The 20,627-nt window shown below is 33.3% G+C and overlaps 1 protein-coding gene across 1 annotated transcript in view; it reads right to left on the bottom strand.

Moving 5' to 3' along the window:
- Positions 1 to 10,068: 10,068 nt before the first annotated feature.
- The window catches only part of LOC113500001 (head-specific guanylate cyclase), a 79,037-nt gene continuing 68,478 nt past the window's right edge, over positions 10,069 to 20,627 (bottom strand). Inside the window, exons 10-15 of the mRNA XM_026880644.1 lie at positions 19,908 to 20,046; positions 18,119 to 18,285; positions 16,218 to 16,361; positions 13,933 to 14,087; positions 12,241 to 12,382; positions 10,069 to 11,032 (exon numbers count right to left, since the gene is read on the bottom strand). Of these exons, the coding sequence (XP_026736445.1) occupies positions 10,946 to 11,032; positions 12,241 to 12,382; positions 13,933 to 14,087; positions 16,218 to 16,361; positions 18,119 to 18,285; positions 19,908 to 20,046 (834 nt within the window). The 3' untranslated portion in view covers positions 10,069 to 10,945. The remainder of the gene's footprint in view (positions 11,033 to 12,240; positions 12,383 to 13,932; positions 14,088 to 16,217; positions 16,362 to 18,118; positions 18,286 to 19,907; positions 20,047 to 20,627) is intronic.

Below are 20,627 nucleotides of genomic sequence, written 5' to 3'. Positions count from 1 at the left end.
GGAAGAATATTGTTACAATATGCTGTTTCTAGTAGCATTCGTAACGACAAAGAACAATTTAAGGATGAGTCGCTTTGCCCAGCGGTGGTACGATGATAATTTGTATAGATCCTTTAATGACGCGAGTCGGATTCACACTTCACCGTTCTTACCCAGTGATAACTCTAGCCTACTCAAATTTTCAAAATGGCTGCCGTACCAATAGTTTTACTAATACAAATTGATCGTTAATCCTCTAGAGCCACTTTCAAATCGACATTGGTATGAGAAGTTATTAACTAAAGCTTCAGTCTGGAACCCAATTAAGTAGTTATAATCTCATTAAATGGAAGAACGTGACAATTCATTGGTAGGTTATGTATTACATATTCATTTTTTAGATTAAATGTGGTGGAGTGTAAGACAGTAAGTAGGTCAAACGTGCCTCCTCTAGGTTTTAATGGAATGTTAGAACTAAATTTCGAAGAATAGCGTCACGTATTGAAGATTAAACTATATGGATATGGGAGAACAAAGGATAGGGAAGATGACTAGGTTTTATTATGAAAAATGTATTTAACGCGTCGATTTTAAGCAGTAGTCCTGGTAGAACCAGTCAGGAGAGATGAGTACTGTTGATAGAGTAGAGTCGAGTAGAGTGGTGCAGATCATGCGTCAGCGGTTCCGTGAGTTGGTTTAGACAAAAGTCGGCGATAGTCCGACATACACTCACGCTCTGTACCCTCGGCGGGGGTTGTAAACGTTAGTTTTACAACGCAGAAAAAAAAGGAGTTGATACGACGGTAAGAGCTATGCCTCTATCTTTCTTTAGTTAGATCTTACTATGTCGAGACTGAATCAATTTCAAATCAAAAAGTAAACTGTTTCGGTGGAAAGCCAGCAACTATAAGGGCTTGTGAATACAAAAACATGGCGACGTTACGTGACGCAGCACGGAACCGTGACGTGGAAAGCCTTTGTTGAAAAAGATTACAGCAGCATGGTGGCAAGCCAAGATCAGTTACGTCATAGTAATGTGATTATGTGTAGGATCCCTGTTTTTGGTTATTTACACTTTGATTTTATTTAAAATAGAAGTAGCTTTTCAACAATTAATAAAAAATAATGTTTTTTTTTTTTATCGGCGACTGGATTAAGAGGGTTCATATAGTAGGACTGTAACCATTGTGGAAGCGAAAGAGAACAAAACACAGAACAAAGCGTTCTCTCGCTTTTACACAATAGTCTTGCCGGTCTGACACTACGTCTCAAATAAATAATACTTCAGCTACGAAGGCGTGATAGAATAACTATATGATGAAGAATACTAATATCACTTTTAAAAGTTGATATTTCTACTGGTTTAAGACCATAGTAAATGGGTCATGCTCATCTTTCTACTTCATACCACTTACCGTTCACTGCAAACCAAACGACAAACAAACTACACAATAAATTAATATTATAACGATGAACAAATTTCGTAAATCATTAGAATGTTATGTACCAACATTTATATTCAATTTCAGTTGGAAACCAATAACATTTTGCACATTAACCAGAATGCCTCTTAAACGTCCCTAGCGTACCGTAAATTTAAGTGCTGTGCGCATTCAGTTTACGATATTATACCTAGTTACCAAGAGTTATTAGATGTTCAGCCTGTCTCGACGTTTTCAGAATGTTTCTGACGCATCGTCGAATTTTGTGGGTATTATGCGCTTATTTCTTTGTGAAGACTGGATATGAGATTCCTCTTATAAAGGTGTCCCCTTTTTCTTCTAGACCTCTTTGTTTTCCGAAAATTCTGGCCACGTGAAAGGACTAGACTATGAACCTACTTTTCTTGCAATAATCTTTAAATTTTTTCGCCCGTCGCTTTGTCTGTAGTCAAATTTGACCTACTTTCTGATTTTGGATTGTGCTGAAATTGTGCATTCATATTTATACTATGGCCATTATGTGTTTTAATACTTAGCTTTAGTGGTCAAACAAGCTGCAAGTTTCTAAAACCAAACTCTAGTAGGTAAATGCCGTGTAATTATAATATAACCTTGCCTCGCAAGTGGCAAGTGGATCAATATTAAGTAGTAAGATTTGATTACTGACAAGGGACGTGTAAAACTAAATAAGTCTGTCATAAAAATGGTCAAGTGCGAGTTGCATTTGAGAGACTTAACTCGACTCAAAAAAAATTGGTTGGGTGACAAATTAATTACAAAACTTCAAATCTATTTATTCCCACCAGAAAATGTATAACCGATTTTTTCAGTTTATTTGCTGCTTAGCTATCACGGATCATGAAATACGTTTGGTAAAAGACAGGTATAGAGAAGGTCTGACCGATGCACGATGGGCATACAGTGGAGCTTCATTAATAGGATTCCGTTTTTACCTTTCAGGTACGGGGCCCTTGACACATTAACATGAAAATGTGAACATGAAAAGGTGCTGACTAATGCGATAGCTGACACAGCCACCACCTCTCACCCTCACAAAGAAGCACTTAAAACACATTTATAAACAGAAAAACTTTCTAGTCTAACTCAAGTAAATGTCCCTCTTGGGAACAAAATAACATTCCATTATGGTTGAATATTCTGTGAAAATAAAACCAATTTCTCAGTGAACAAACTACCGAACTCAAGAATTAAGTTTGGAGATAGCACCGCCACTTGAAGCAGTTTACAACAAAAAGTTTTATAACAAGACTATTTAAATTCATTACGTGGGGTCCAAATTGTACCTTCAATTTTCCAGAATAATGGCTTAATTAGGAGAAATCTCATCAAAGTTTTTTTAGTCGAAAGAAAAATACTTGCACTGTATCGATATTTAAAGGTTGTTCTTCAAGGGCATATTTTATTTCATATCTCTTACATTTGGGAAGCTATCAAAGGAAAATCAGCATAAAATACACCTGTCAGTGAAATGGGATCGAAACCGTTTCGTAGATACCGGTGTCGAAGGCGCGGGACCAATGTCTCCAAGAATGTGTCCCTGCGTTCCATTTTTCGATTTAGTAAAAGGAGGTCAATCGTAAAAAATATCATGATACAACACCAGAACGTCGCCCGGTTTCCTGGGCTAGTAATTTAATACAAAAAACATCTTAAATTTGCAATACTATACAAAAAAAAATATAATAAACTTTTCTAGATCATCATATTCACTAGGCAAAGACGACTTTTACCACAAAATGCCTCTTTATCCATCTTTGCGGTAATGACCGAAGATTTAATTATGTCGTAACTGCATTTAAGTGTTTATTGGTAAAGGGCGTTTACAAGTAAATAAAGCACAATTAATAAGGGAGACGGGTATACCTAAAGATAATTAGCAAGTATAATAGTATTAATTAGTTCAATGTTCTTGTTTCACACAATTACCTTGGAAAGGGACAACATTAGTTGAAATTGGGGACACTATTATCTTAATATGTTAATGCACTCTAGTAATTAATTTAGATAAAAGAGAACGGTTGCTAAATTGAAGTGAGAGTTTTGTTATTTTGCATATTTCTTTTATAAAGACAACTTGCCAAGTTGTTATATTATTTATTTGTTTATGTTGTTAAATGTCGTTCCAGATTACAATCTAACTCTGCGCCATCTCCATTAGCTAGTCGATAGTGGCCGTGACTGCTATACCTACTGAAGTTGTGGGTTCGATTTTTATCCAGGATAAATGTTTCTTTGATAAGGACTGTCATTTATTCTGTATCTGGGTGTAATTTATCTATATTATTTTATATTTTAGAAAACTTTACTTTCAACTAGTGTAATCTACAGACTTTGCTGTATGCTGTAACTAGCTGTTGCCCGCGACTACGTCCCCGTGGGCAGAAGATATAAGTTATGATTTATACTTGCCCTGTTTTTTTCACATTTGCCATTATATCTTCGCTCCTATTAGTCGCAGCGTGATGTTATATAGCCTATAGCCTTCCGTGATAAATGGTCTTTTCAACACAAAAAGAATTTTTCAAACAAACGCGCGTTCAAACAAACAAGCTCTTCAGCTTTATATATTAGTATAGAGTATAGATATAAGCGTTCAAGTCTATTAAAACACCTTTAAGATTGCAAAAATCGTTTCCCTTAAATTCTCAGTGATTCGAAGATTTCGGAGATAAACTAACATTTAATTAACGTTGAGTTATACAAACTTTTCCAAATTCTTCTCGGATCATTATCGCGTAAACCCAAATTGCGAGACAGTCTTCGTAATTTTGTTTGTTTAAAACTTTTGTAATTGTTTTGTTAATATCAGGTTTCAACTTAATTAAAGGTTGTGTTTTTGTTCGGTATATAAAGTATTAATTAGGCAATTATGAGGATATAGGCTGTTGATAGATCAATTTCAAATTCAATTAAATGATATTTTGTGAGGTGGTCTCATTTTATAACAGAGTTTTGAAAAATATCCTCAGTTTGCCTATTACCTATTAAGTTTCAGTTAAATCATATCAGTAATAGGCAACAAACGTAATTAATTTATTTGTTGCAGGTGTAAGCAAAACGGCGTGTCATATGCCGTAGATCGGCGTTTCTTCTCCACAGCTTCAACAAATTTACTTTATGAGGACGTAGTTAATCGCCCACAGAAATATTGTAGTCTAAATATTAATTTCCAAAATATACCTAACCTGCTCTTCAAAGATACTGACTCGAATACACAATAACTTAAAATAATTATAAAGTTCGATGGCCTAGCTATTCGCTTTCTGAATTATATATTCCATTGACCCAGGTATTCATCTTCTAAAGTTAATGTGAGATAGAACACGCGCGAACAATTAATACAGGCAATTAAGAATATAATAATATGAAGTCCGAAGTAAACGTGACTGTTTCGCTAATGTCAGATGGGTACTCTTAAACAGAATTTACATAGGGTTCCACTTCATACAGAAATCAGACAATATTTGCGTAGCTGAGATAATAAAAACTGTGACGTTATTTATAAAAAAAACTAGCGGTTGCCTGCGACTTTGTCCACGTGGTTTGAAGATCTTGAACCGTTTTCACAGCGCACGCAACGGGAGCCCTCAAAGATGAATAATTTTCCCCGTTTTTTCCACATTTCCCCTTGTATCTTCGCTCCTATTAGTTGCAGCGTGATGTTATATAGCCTATAGTCTTTTTGAAAAATTAATTTTTCAATTCGAACCAGTAGTTCCTGAGATTAGCGCGTTCAAACAAACAAACTCTTCAGCTTTATATATTAGTATAGATATATATAGTTTATTTAAAGGGGGGGGGGAGAAGTAGTACAATACAAATTCAATAACGGTTCATTATTGATACCAGGTCCATCGAATACACGACCTTAAGAAAAATTACGATTGTCAAATAAATACGATATAAAATTAATTTTCTATTTACACTAACGGCCAAACTAATGTTACGTATAATATGTCCATAGAAGCCTCCCACTTTGCATTTATCGAAGCGAGACAGCGCACTATACGTTATAGAGCGATATCTCGCTTCCTCAATAGAAACAATTTTCTTAAATGATGGTATATGGGACAAATTAAACAGCAACAGGATAACATTCTGTAATTAGCTAATGCGTAACATCACATGTACGGAATACAATCAGGTGTCAAAGCGTCGATGTAAGTGATTAATAAGATATAGTTACGTAATTACGAAGGACAGTATTCGATATGTATCATGGTTTAGTTTAGAGAGGTGAGACTTTGTCCAATCAGCCTAAAGCGAAAGGACATGGCATACTAGGACGGCACGATGACGATACAGTACGGGATTACCTTACACTAGGAATGGTAAGGTACCTTAAGGTACCTTAACAGGTATGGTAAGGTATACCATATACACGAAAACCATGAGTAATTTGCGCGCGGACGATAAAAAAGAAGCACTTTGTAAACAATTAGGAATCCGCCCAAAGAAAGCTATCATGATAATACTGTCGAAATCACAATCGATTTATTATAATACTAGTTGTTGCCCGCGACTTCGTCCGCGTGGGTAGAAGATATAAGTTATGTTTTATACCTGCCCTGCTTTTTCCACATTTTGCATTGTATCTTCGCTCCTATTAGTCGCAGCGTGATGGTATATAACCTAAAACCTTCTTCGATGAATGGTCTATTGAACACAAAAAGAATTTTTCAATTTGAACCAGTAGTTTCTGAGATTAGCACGTTCAAATAAACAAACAAAAAAACTCTTCAGCTTTATATATTAGTATAGAAGTATAGATATCACAATATCTTACAAACGTTTCAATTCCTTTAGTCTTAATATGCCTAAAAAGGATAAATGGTTTATTAGAATGCTGGCACAACATCGGGATAAAATCGAAACAACTTTGCTCGTTAAAATACGTATTTTTTTCTGCCCTGTGAGTGATGTCCTAAACTTTTTCGTTCGTCGGAGAATTGCAAGTTTCATTAATTCATGCGTGTGGCAGGCTGTTCCGAACATTTTTCAGATACCCTCTCCGACTTTTTTGTTTCGAATCAGAGCTTAAAAAGGTTTTGATGTACAATGTTATTGTATTCGATTCTTTTTCGGTTCCGCTCGCAGGGTTTTTGATAAATTGAGGTTTTGTGCATTTCGAAACAAAAATATGTTGTGTGTTGCGAATAAAAACAGACGAACATATGTTATGCGTTTGGATTTAAAGATTTTTATATTGAATGAACTATATGCTAAGTATTCAAGTTTGCATTTAATAATTTGCCATTATGTGGCTTTGGCCATATAGATACGATTTTCACCAAACATAGCTGTGAATATACGCAACTAATTCACCTTTGAAACAACAAAATATACAACTTTAAAATCAGTTCTAGAGCTAACTGCCAGCACCCACGGAGGCACACAAACATCAAACTTATAACACGGATTTAAAATACAATTTTCTGATACTTGTCGATAAGCTTTCACAAGGTTAAGGCTAGACTAGTTTTCAATTTCAAACTTCAACGTTTCATTTTCTATTACGGAGTTGTGTGAAGAATTGCTTTTATTATTTGGTGATTTGTTCTAGTAACTCTTTTGAGCATTTAATGTAATCTTTTGGTTCGTTTTTATACTTACCTCGTGATAAACTTACCAATACAGATCGCTTTTTTGATAGCCTACTAGTGAGACCGTTGGACTGCCAATTCAAATGTCGTAGGTTCAAATCCTGATAAACACAATTGTCTCTTTTTTAGATTCAAGTCCAAATTACTAAGTATTTATCAGTTGTTAAAACAGTGAGAAAAAAATGTTAAGAATCCGACATTCCTTAAAAAAAAATCAAGGTTGTTTTAAGCTACGACACAGACCTGAAAGTTGATACTAGGTTTTACGTTATTCTATAGGATGAGAAAGAGAATTAGGTTTCTTATTTTTTTCAAACTTTCTCGTAGGCAAGAGCAATTGCTGTGAGAGGTACATTTGAGTACTCTGATTAGTGTGAAAATGTATAGGTTTTGTGCGCAAATAAAACAATTGTTTTTATGAAAGAAACGTTTTATTTTTTTATAGTTTTTCACTAACAGTGCATTCACAGTTAAAGTTTCTTACGGCAAGAAACTATTATAAAAAAACATAATCAAACAAAAAAAACAGTACATTTTAAAAACAGCGTGAAATACAAATAGCTTATAGTGAAATATATATTTTCTCTAATTTTATTAGACTTAAAGATTCGTGACTATTATTTATTTCTACAGAAGGCCGTGTTCTTAGGCGTTTATATTAATTTATTACAAAACAACGAAGTTTACGCGGTATCCATACACAGTGCTGGTAGTATGAACTCTTGTCGCGGATCTGTTCCCGTTGTGGAAGCAAGACAGCACTACATGCAATGTGGAAGCTTATAGCGGCGTCTCGCTTTTACAATGTCATCAGACCTGCTATTGAAGTTCATGGTAAGCCGCAGAAGATTACTACACAGATTAACACCAGGGACAGCTTAAGATTTCAAAATCACATACATATACATTCATACAATACATGTCTATATAAAATTATACGATTACGAAGTTTATATACATTACAAGTATTTCTCTTTATAAAGTTTAGTACGACAGGATAGCTTTTGAAATCACAATAGTTAAGCCTAGATACACACTAGATTTTTATGTTATTCGTTTGGTCATTGCATACATTTACACATGTAAATGACATTTATGAAAGTGTACATTTTTAGGACGATAATGTTTTGTGTATACTAAGCTTTAAGGCAATAGAAATAAAGAAGTTATCGTTGTTATACTGTCGATTTAGCTAGTGAATACATTTTTTAATTTTAAATGGAGGAAAATATACCTATTTAGTTTTTTTTTCTAAGTTAGGATTGTTTTTCACAGTCCTTAGTTGCCTTTGAAGATTAAGTGTATACGTTATTGTCTATACAAGTAATTATAAGTAAATAGATGCTATTTATAGGCTACTTGCTATGTTAAGATGACTAGTCAAAAAAACTTTTATGTTAATACAACTCTGCTATTAATTCTTTTCGTTTCTACACTAGCATTTTTAACGTTTTGAAACGAAATGTTACGTGACGAGGAGGTTTTTCATTTGTTTATTCTTTGGTTGCTGAAAAGCAGAAGATAATAAAAAACACCTCTTTTTTGGTTACCACTGTTGTTTTTAATCGAAGTTTTTTCATAGCAGAGTTGAATCACGTAAAAGACCTAAATAACTTACAGTTAGTGACTAGATGACAATGTTAAAAGTAAACTATGCGATATGTGACGTAAACGCTTTAAAGCATAGCATTTTAAACTCTATTCTAATATACATTCGGTTTATTATTAAATCTAGACGCTAAATCACAACACTGCAAAATTTAAATAGGTACCCTCTTACGGAAAAAAATTACAAGATCGTTTTTTGTCTTTTTCTTTCTTTTTATGAAAATGTAAGAGTGAAGGGGACAGAACATAGTTGTGATACGTATTCTTTATTTAAAGTAAGAGGGATGTATGCGTGGAATGTTTTTAAAGCTATAAATGTTAGTAGAAAAAATAAAAATTAGTTATTTACATTTTGATCTAGATTTTATTACATGAGTGACTGATTAGAAATTAATGAGTGATAGAACGTTGTTTATACATATTTATTTAGTAACAAAATATCAAATTTTATAGATAGGATAGATCTTCCGCGTTTGATATTTAAGAGACTTTGTTCTATGAAGCTATATTTTTAACTAGAAGAAAGTTTAGATTAACACGTAGAAATGAAAACCCCTTTGTTAACAAAGTTTTACGCTTTAAAGCTTTGTTTTCTAAAATTAGTTTGAAAACATATTATGCACTGTAATTAATTAAGTACACAATTTATCTTTGGAGGGAAAAATAACAATTAAATTACACAATAATTATATCTTTGACAGAAAACCTTGCAGGTTTAAAATGAGGTAAAATGACCCGTAATATTGAATGTAGCATATTATTGTGTAAAAATAAAACAAAAACAATTTAAAAACCTTCCTAAATAAAGATTTAAGAAGTAATGTTCAACTTCTGTCTCACAAAGCCATCGAGACAAACTAAAAAAGCTTGTATTAATAGTCAATTGATAAACTTACTTATAAATATTTCTAAATACGAATAAATTATCGTGCTCATCACAAAAACATATTATCTCCTGGATGGGAATCGAACCCACGACCTCCATCACAGCAGTCAGGGCTACAAACCACTAGACCACCAAGCCAGCCAATGCCTTACTCTTCCATTCACCTCCAACAGAAAGAGACAGCATGATACGTAACGACAATTAACGTTAAGTGTCGTTTCAGTATTTAATTTTCAGAATCTTATAAATAGCTTTACAATATCTATAGTATTCAAGGTATCGCTGTAAGCACATTAACTATTTTAGAACATACGCTTTTTTTAGTATGTATATTGTTCAGAAGACCTAGTATGTACAATGCTTACAACTATTAATAAATACATAAATCAAAAATGTATAAAAAAGGGATATTTTTAGAACAAAGTTAAACTTAAGCAAAAGTTTTGAAAAAAAAAAACTGTTTATGAAACAGAAAAAAATCAGAAAGCCAAGATAATTTTTTCATACCTGAAAAAAAATATCAGAAAAATGTCAAACATTACAATTAGCTGCAAAGAATCTACGAATATTCGTTCAAACTATTTTACGACTCAGAATATAACATTAATTTACTCTATAAATCTGAATAAAATTACTTCGCTAAAAGCAAAACACATTTGCCTTAATATATATCTACATCGCTTTATACCTATGTAAGTCGTAATTATCCCAGGTTCAACTTTATATACATATTTCTTACGTAGTACATAGTAAAGCTTCACACAGATCATTATAAATTATTTAACTCTAAAAACCATGTGAATTAAGTCAACCGTATGTTGATCGTCGATTATCTAAAATCAACCTTACTCTGGAAGTAATAGGTCTTTAAATGTCATGTTCGTACGGTTGAGTGCACAAACCCGATCGGAGATTACAATGAACTACGTTATTATGAGTAGAAACTAGCTTCAAAACGAATGAATATCGATCTGTATCTAAGCTCCACTTACTATAATAATTTTAAGGTAACACTTAGAGAGCTTAGCAGTGCTACTGATAATCAAACGACGCAAGGTAAAAAATCTTGCATAAATGAACGGAAAAACATTAATAATGTTACTATAATTAGTGAGAACATTGATTTTATTAATAAGTTTAATATCAGCATCTTTAGCATTAACGTTACCTCTAATAGAAAAGCATTCATTTCAACAACCACGACAGCCAGAAAATCTTTAGCTCCTAAAAATTAAAACGCTTAAATATAAAGAGTATTATAACTTCGAAACGACATTTTTACACAAAACATTTTGATGAACAAAGTTTTTGTCCTCGATTTACAAAGCAATTACAAGATTAGTATTTACAGTGTCAAGAGTTTTTCCTAAACATCTTAGGGCATTTGCTGTAGGTTCTGCCATTAGTTAATTTAGATCAAGATCCTCATCTATATCTCCAGGTTTAGTTTGTCCAATGCCGAAGTCCTTGAGAGCATCTTGTATATGCGTGACCTGTCAAAGAAAATCACATTACGAAAAGTTTTCTTCACTTGGATTTTGGACGTCGGGAAGAACATAAATGTTTTTACGATCTTCGTAGAAATTCCATATAGATACCACGCCACTATCATCAAACATTCATGGGAAATCATAAAGTTTACCCGATATATTTTGTTGGAAGATGAGCTCAGGGCTCACGGCAGTAAAGCTGTGTGTCACAGTTTTTAATCGAATCGTGGCATCAAAATAATATGATTAAAAATACAAATAGAGAGATGGGTTTAAAACAAGGACTTTAACAACAATTGGTTTTTATAAGTAAAAATGTTAACTGATGTTTGCTTTGTGAAATTAAACTGTTCTATTTATAAACATCAACTGAAACTACAGTGCACTCAATTCCCAAGAAAATTGTTGAAATCGATCTGTATCATAAGAATATAACTTTGATAAAATCCAAAAGTTGTGTTTTCCGATACCGAAGTAAGAAAGCGGATTTATTTAACTTATTTTTCCAGAAATACTTTATCTCAATCATAACTTAGATTGTAATATACTTCTTAATTTTTTTCCCTAGATATAAATAAAAAAGAAGCCTCATTTTTTTTTCGAAACATGTTATCAGCTTCGTTGTGACTAATGATGTCGTTTTAATGACACAACCAGACTTTGAAAACGTCATAATTATAAAACCCTCAGTTTTATTCCTTTTTTTCGTTCCGTCTTCAATTTCAGTCTTCCTTATATTTTTGTTTGCTCCCGAACCCTTCGTTACCGTGACCTCTATTTACGTCAAGATTGTGTTTGTACTTAAAAACTCTGAAACGCCTACAACAATTTGAGCCAAGGCTAGGACAATAATTAGAGGTAAGTATGAATATTCAAAACGTTGCTTACGAAGACTTAAATTAATGTAGACCTATCTAATTTCTGCTTCGTTTCGCATGCAACGGAAGATTTAGAATAACCAAGTTATTATTTTAAGTGGAAACATATTTAGTTAATTTTCTGTTTGAAGTTGCTCATCCTAATATACCGCAAGGGTCAAATTTAACTGCACCAGCGAAATCTCCACAATCACCCCTTGAGTAACACAAAAGCATGTCATAAACGTAATGTATAATGCCCATCAGATTTTATTAAAAAGGTCCAAAACTTCCATAATGTACCCGAAAAAAACTCTCAAAAAATATGATGTCCATTCAAATTGAAAAACTCACCTGTGTCGCCGAGGGATCTGTGCCGGGATGCATGTACTTGTGAAGGAAATAACACGTCCCCGGAATGTCCTTGGGGAACGAATTTGGGAGACAGGAGCGGTCCCGGGCTTCCATCTCGAAACCCGGGAATTTTATTAGCCACCTGCCAAAAAAGTTGGGTTAACAACTGTTCGGCCTCTGTCACCGACTGATTCATTGTTTTTGTACCCGTTATTCACTTAAAATGAAATTGTGGTAAATTTTGAGTAGTTTGAACAAATTGTCGAGAAATTACTTGAATCTCTGTTTGATGTTTCAGTCTACGTGTGCTTAGGTAAAGTACTTAATAGAATAGACATCATTTAGCTTTGCATTGTTTGTATAAAATACCTTGTTCAATTATAAACGTTGCTTCTACATGAATTATAAATGAATGAAACGGAGTAGCATACAAAATAAACCTCCGAAATAATGTATGGAAGCGATATCGCACATTTTTCATCCGGTTACATAAAACATCTAAAAAATGAATGGGTGTAGTCATAAAACACAAACCCCTTTCACGCCGAAAACTAATGGATCATAACACAAAATCCACTCTGAATTTTCATACACTAAGTACCCTCTTTTGACAGCACTTTAAATTCAGTTTTAACGTTGAATTTAACTTCACCAATTTTAGTTAGTGGGTGAAATTGTTACACCTTTGTAACAGACGAAAATTTTGGTTCAAATTTATTTGAAGCAACTTCGCTGCCTTATAAATTACTTCTGCCGTGTTTAATGAGAGATATTAGGTTAATAACGTTACGATAATTATCACAGTTACTGTTGAGATGCATTCCAAATTCTCTAAAGGCAATGAAGCATTGTGTTCAATCGTCAAAGGCATTGAAATCAGTCTAGCTCACTAACAATCTGAAGAGAATTATTCTAGCGCATTGATACACAAGCACTCTGTAGTATTAACATCAATCCACAAAGTACATTCACGGGAGCATTACTTAGGCGATAGTGAGCCAATTTCCATTAAATACAGAATACCACGAACATTGCACAACACAAGAGCATTAAGATGCCAATCTGTCTTCCTGAGATCCATTGCTGAGATTTAACGCGTGAATAGAACTCTCCATTAATTTGGAAAGTGGGCGAGAATTTCGTGTTTTAGACGAACTTCAAGCGATAATTTTGGGGAACTAATTAAAATGTCTGGTTCACTAAATTCAAATATGTTTTCAATCTATTTGATTTTATTAATATTCTTTCCATTTTCAGTTTCAGTAATTGCATATTTTATAGCTTTAAATTGATGGAAAGTAATGGCGAAAACAATATTTTTTATGGAAACTGTCGCTTGTAAAATAATTGAAATAAATAAAATTAAATAATGCTGGAACAATATAATTCGTTTTCATTATTTATTCCCTAATTTTCGATAGCACAAATGCTGTTACTGAGCTTGCATAAAAAATTATGAGAGTTAAAAATCAATATAAGCAATCGTAATAATGAAACGATATATACATCAAATTATTAAAAACAATGTTATGAACAAATGTTATTTTAAGTAACCTTACCGCTTTTCAAAAAAGGTGTTCTCATTTCAAGCAATGTCAAAAAATTCAGATGGAGAAAATATAAATTTATAATCAACCGTACTGCATGAGAATAAAGTAACTTTTAATTTGCAACAATTAGTCAACAACTTACTCGTAAGTGGTGGGACTGACGTTGATCTTCAAGGGTTCGGAGCCCGACTCGAACTTGTTGGCAAGAGTGACGTTGTGACCGAACAAACAGTACTTCAACATTGTCTTGCCGACGACGCCAGCCAACACCGTCCCGGTATGAAGGCCTATACGCATCTAGGGAGAAAATAAATAAACTTACTATTAAAAATGTAGTTAATGCATGTGATGCTGTTCTAATCCTTGAGGTTTGAACGAAACGTGTAAATATAGGGCATTCACAGGCTGTTATAATAACCTGGATAAGGATAATCAGAGGGCCTAGATAATAACGAGTGAAAATCCTTTGCGGCAAGAGATGTGACTTTGATTTGACGGTAAAAAATATAGGAATGATACAAGGTTTTTCAGGAAATGTAAACCATGTAACTATAATGAAATGTTTACTAGGAATGGAATGTTTTAAAGAATAATCTTCTTTTTTATTTCCGACTAATCTAAATTTAAATAGCGTTTGATAAATCATAAGATATCTTCTCATAAAAGTTACTAAAAGTACTAATTTTATTGCAAATTAAGGGAATGGCAAATGTTCCGAGGTTGGTTTAGAGACAAAATATTTAAAATTGTAATAATCTTAAATTGATTTTAATTGAAAAACATGCATACTTTGGCAAAATATAGCCTGTTTGCCGTTAAAGGTTTACTTTAAGTAAACCTTTAACGGCAAACAGGCTATATTAAAGGTTTACTTTAAGTAAACCTTTAACGGCAAACAGTTTACAAATTTTATTGCCTGGCAAGTTACTGATAAAATAAAACTTTTAATCTAACCTTTCAACGACAGGGGCATAAATGTGGAAGAGCGGGGAAAAATAATATGGTCGCAATAAATATGAAATAATCCATAAAACGAGCTTAAAACCATTTTAATGTTTTATTTTAGTATCCTCGTTTAAAATGATATGACATGTTTATGCCATGTATAAGAGGAAACTGTAAAAATTCTGGCATATTGTACAATGAGTGACTAAAGAGAAAAAGTCTAACCTACATATCTCATATTTATTTAAATGTATTTTTGCTAAATTTACATCCACTTTTGTACTTAAATATAAATTGAATTTACTGGATGATTATTTGGAACTTTCAAACGTGAGTTCATCCTAACTGAACGAAGAGTTTGAGTCAGAACACCTCTAATTGGTCAGAAATATCATAATGTCTGGGAAAAATACGTGAAAAAACTGAGAGGACAAACATAAAGATATATTTAAATAAAAAATAAAAAAATCATTTATTTTAATTTTCTCGGGATCGTCCGTCTAGTTTCGGACCCATTAGACGTCTATAATCATAAACCGATGCGGTGACGGGTATGCAAGTCCAAACTCTTCATTAACTTAATATTCTTATAGTCACTTGCAAAATTAATAAAAAAACACTTAAACCGAGCTTGGAAACCTTTCCAACTTTTAAGTGTTTCATTTTATTCTCATGAAAATGACGTCATTAAGTTTTCTTTGTGGCGTACAAGACTTTGATTAACCTCTGCGTCAACGCTAATGTGTTAATGTAAACACAGCTGTATACATTCTTGGTAAACTGTTAGTTCTTTGAGGAAAATAGGTTACGAGGGTTGTATGGGCAGCAAAGTAAGTTTACTGCTTCACAACATCGTAAACTTAAATTGGATAGAAGATATTTTTGGAAAAATTGCTATTTTGACTAATATTGGTTTCAAAGGAATTTCTGTCACTGTCGTCACGTTGTCGTGTGACAACGCAGTATACTGCGAAGAGCGGCATCTCTTTTCCATAATTGCAATAATTTTACTTTAAGAGATAGTGGATACTTCAAATTTACAAAAAAAACATTTATAGTTATAAGTAAAGTGCCTCACTAACGCATTAGGATATAAGCCTGTAATGTTAGTGATAAGGTGGAAATAAATAAATTTTCTCCAATCTTGATATTATAAAAACGATGAATAATTATTTGGTAATTTATAATTGAGTTCAGTTTTATTTAGGTACTGACTGTACCGTTCAATCAATTACTATTAAATGAACTCCAAGTGATTTCCTAATATAGCTATCGTTTAGTTAAAACACGTATACCCATTCTAAAACACAGATTTCGATGTGATAAAGGCGATCTTTTTATCGATATAAAAAGTATCCTAATTTTTCAGGTTTTCTTTATTTTTAAATAAAAAACATGTCGATACTTTTTTCACATACAAAAAGAACCATTTTACTAGATTTTTTAAATTTCTTACATAGATTCAAAAATATATTGTTTTACCTTGATAGGGTTGCCCTCGTGCGTCAGATGTTGCGCGCAGGTCTCGACCATGCGCAGTGCCATCCATGCGATCTGCGGCGCATGCGTGTCTATCTTGCGGTGTAGCCCACTTGCTACACAGTAAGCATCGCCTATTGTCTCCACCTAGACGTATTAATTAGATTAATAAAGGTACATAATTCTCTGAAACAAAAATTTCGAGGTATCCTGGCTGTTCTGTGTAAGGATTTGAAAGCAGAAGGATGAAGGTTCGATCCCAAACGCAGGGAAAGTATCAATATGGTTTCTTCAAAGTTAATAGTCATGAAGAGACTTCAGTAAAAGTGATAAATAACCCTTAACAAAAGGGTTCAGCTGCTATATTTACGTTAAAATTAATTAATCCAACCATCAATACTTATTGTTCTGCCATCAGAAATAACACGACAGAAAGATGAAAAGTCCGTTATAAGACGCTTCCTCAAATCAAATAATGAGAATCCAGGTACTATTTAATCAGAAACGAGACTTAATATTAATTATACAGAATATTAATTATAAGCGTTAATTATTATTAGATTAGTGCGAACGGTGCTGACAATGCCGTTTGTAGTATTTGATATTTGACGTCTGGTAATGTCTTTTGATGTTTAATTAAAAATATCTTGTCAAATATTTAAGTATGAATCTACAGAAGAATAGAGACTATTTTTACTGGCTGATCGAGAAAATCAATCAATTAAGCCAATCGAGGTCTACTGCTAGACTTAGCCCCCCCCCCCCTCCCTATGTTACGCCACAACACCTACGAGAAAATATTTTCGGATTCTCTCTCCTTTTGGCACCTGAAAACCGCATTGCAACGCACTTATAGATGGTACTATGTTCATCAGTTTTATTTTCCCAACTGTCCATTTGATCTGTGTTTTTTATACACTGGTGGCAAGGTGACTTAAAATAAATTAATTTCATAGAAGTATTTTTTCCGATGTCATCGCTGATATTACCAAGGAGTTATATGTATAGGAGATCAAAACATTTCGGCTGACAACGCCGATGGTCAGCACGACTCGAAAACGACTTCCTTATATCCTTATAGCTCACTTAATACGTTTACATAATAATATAGGACTAATATTAGGACTTGAAAATACTATACTTAGACCTATTCGTAATTAAGTCGTTCCTGAAACCCCATAGCCTAGCATGTTACAGACCGCAAGATAATTGCTCTCTTTTGATATTCAAATTAACTTAGCTTAATTAAGCAAATTAAGCAAATTAAATTAACTAGCAGCACGTTAATTTGAAACAAGGAGCATACAATTACGTTAATAATGAGAATGAAACGCTTTTGGGAACGAAATACGTTCGTTCAGTGACCTTTTGTGAGGAAATTCAATGAATTGTGAAGGAAATGTGTGAGGTAGATCTTTTTTTATTATACTTTTGATTCTCTGAATGATACTCGCTCTGCTTATATAGTAATCAATTTCCTTAGTTTTTGGCTGTTAGATAATCCCTAACCGTTTTTTAATTCAATTTGTTCATGAGATTTTATCCAATAGAGCAAAAATGGATAGTCCTTGGTAGAAGTCCCTTCACGCATTTAAGTTCTTTACAACGTTTTTACGTTGCGCGTCCAAATTGGACCTGTGTCTACGGGTATGCCTCAAAAAAGACCGGGTCTCTTCTCATGAAGATATCCTGTCAATGGACAAATACAGATGATCTTGTCGTGGTGGCTTTGCGGTTGCATGCATGATTTCAACACACGAGGTGCAGTTTCGATCTCAATGCATGTAAGATCTAATGTATCTTTTTCAAAGTTTTGTTTACTTTTATTACTTTAAGACCTTGGTTAAAAGGAGGAGAAAAATATCAAGAAAATGATCGATTTCCCAAGTTTGGAGGATAAATACCTTATAAACATCAAGTTCCTCGCAGAAGATATCGAACACGCTGTAAAGGTCTTCAAGCATGGCGATCACCATCATGGGTGTGGCGGTGGCACATATCGACGTAAACCCAACTATGTCGCTGAACAGCATCGTCACGTTATCGTGGCTCTTCGCTTCGATCTTCTCACCTATGGTTTGGAATGAAAATTCGTTTATCATCTGAATTGACAACCTTTTTCATACCTTAAGATGGGATTATAAATTGTGGATGGGATAGTAAATGATAAAAGACCGAAAATTTTAAACCTCCGGCAATTTAAGAATTAATTTATTTTCTCCTAAAATTAATAACATGAATAGGCCTAACAATGTTACATCGCATTAGAATAGGAAAGAAATAGTAAAAATGTATTTAAGGTAATAGAAATGATATTCTATTTGGATCAGGGACCAGCCTGGCTTGTGAGGTCAGTATATTAGAGTAATTTAATAGCTTGAACGAGAAATGTAAGTTTTCAACAGGCTGAGAAATATTACTAGAAGAATGTTATAAAACTTCTTCGAAACAATGTCTTTTTGAGTCAGTTGAAAACGTAATAATAACGAGCCACCTTTTTGTTTGCCAATAACAATTCAACAATATTAACATAAAGATTTAACAATATCACATAAATTACCAAATATAAAATTACATAATGTATAAAGCCACAGTACAAAATGTTGACTCAAAGAGATTTGTTACATTATTCACTCATTTTAATTTATAAAAGCCATCATAAAGTTAATGGAATATAAAAGTTGGCGCACCTGTGAAAGTGCTGACGTCACAAGCTTTCATAGTTAGTAATTAATGCGATGTAACAACTGCAATTTAGAGTTCCGTAGCTAAAAGGTCAAAACAGAACCCTATTACTAAACTCGGCTTTATGTTTACTGTCACCAGGCTTTATCTCATGAACCTTTCTTTTATAACCCATTAAAAGCGAAAAAGGCGTGATATTTTTATCCAAAAATCGTTAACGTTAAGTTTATTGCGAAAAATCAAGTTCTTTTAATATTGTTTTTGAGTTATATGATGATGACATTTGTATAAATGTCTGCCTACCTTATTCATATAATGGCATGCTTATGCAAATGTTTCTAATGACCAAACAATGTTTAATAAATTGCAAGTCTTCATGATTCACTCATTCCATTTTCCAGTAACCTTTACGAAGGTCTTACACCCACGTAAAAGTAAATGTCACGAGAGATTTTAAAGTAAGACGTTCCAGTCAAAGCAAATGTTTGAAATCAACATCAATCAGATCGAATTGTGTGATAACAGGCTGTCACGCGATTCGTGTTCCAAAACAACGTCTTTTTCGGTAAATGAAAAACTTCAGACCTGGTTTATGACTCGATGTCGAATAAAAAGATCCAATTTTGACTGATAACGCTCTTAACGTTGATATAAATTTGAAGAGGAAATACTCATCCAAGAAAAAATTGAAGCGCGTTTTGTAGACATATACGTCACGAAAACAATTGAATATATGGATGTTATTTATACAAGTCATAAAGGAAAGTTTAAATAGATATTGTAAACTTGAACCTATCGATTTCAATCACAGCGAAACAACGGTTTATAACGAACCAAACTAACTAGGAAACATGTCAAGACAACGTAACGAAATTGACAGTGAAATTCCCGTTAACTCAGTTGAATTCCCAGGAAGGAAACTTTAATCAAACATAGTGCGTACTTAAATTAAACCATACATAAATCAATTTCAAAGTGTGCGAACAGATAATTGACTTACAAACTTACCTAACCACAGCCGCTTTGCGATGTGGGGAGGGAATATTAAGTGCAGGAGGCTGACGTTCTTCTGTCTTTCCTTGTCAACCGCTTTACTGGCTTCTTCTATCGAGTTCTTCAGTTTATCCATACGTCTTCGGAGTCCATCCTGGTAGAAATGCATATTTTTTAGAGTACAATCTTTATTTTGAAATTTAACGTTATCAAGAATATAGATTCTAGTACGAAACTTTTGGAGATCGATAAAATTCGTATATTGAAATATTATAGGCGTAGTTATTGACTAAATTATACACTTGCATAGATTCACATCTGTTATAGAATCTCTAAGTTTCAAAAGTCAAAGATTTCCTTATTTCAGTTTGTGAAATGTAAAATCCATTACGCACGTAAACATGTTTGAAAGTTTTAAATAAATCGTATTTAATATCTGGAGTTCGTGCCTGTCTTCACAAAGCAAGTTTGAAGTGCCTTGCTATAGACATAACACTCGAAGACGATCAACAAGTGTGGAACTTCAAACGGGTGTTTTTAAAACTAATTCTAAACTGATGCTGTTGAAAGCTCTTGACATTACAAACTTTTATAACTCTCATAGAACAATGCCGGCATGGAAGATTGTTTTCAAATTCGATTTATGATGCTTTTATGAAGTGCAAGTGGAGAAGCTTGATACAATTTTATCGGAAAATATTCTTTACTTTCCCGAAGAGCTATTTACATTTTTCT

This window comes from Trichoplusia ni, chromosome 13, assembly GCF_003590095.1.
Source record: "Trichoplusia ni isolate ovarian cell line Hi5 chromosome 13, tn1, whole genome shotgun sequence".
Lineage (NCBI taxonomy): Eukaryota > Metazoa > Arthropoda > Insecta > Lepidoptera > Noctuidae > Trichoplusia > Trichoplusia ni.
Note: the sequence above shows the minus strand (reverse complement) of the source record. Positions and strands in the feature narration are given on the sequence as shown.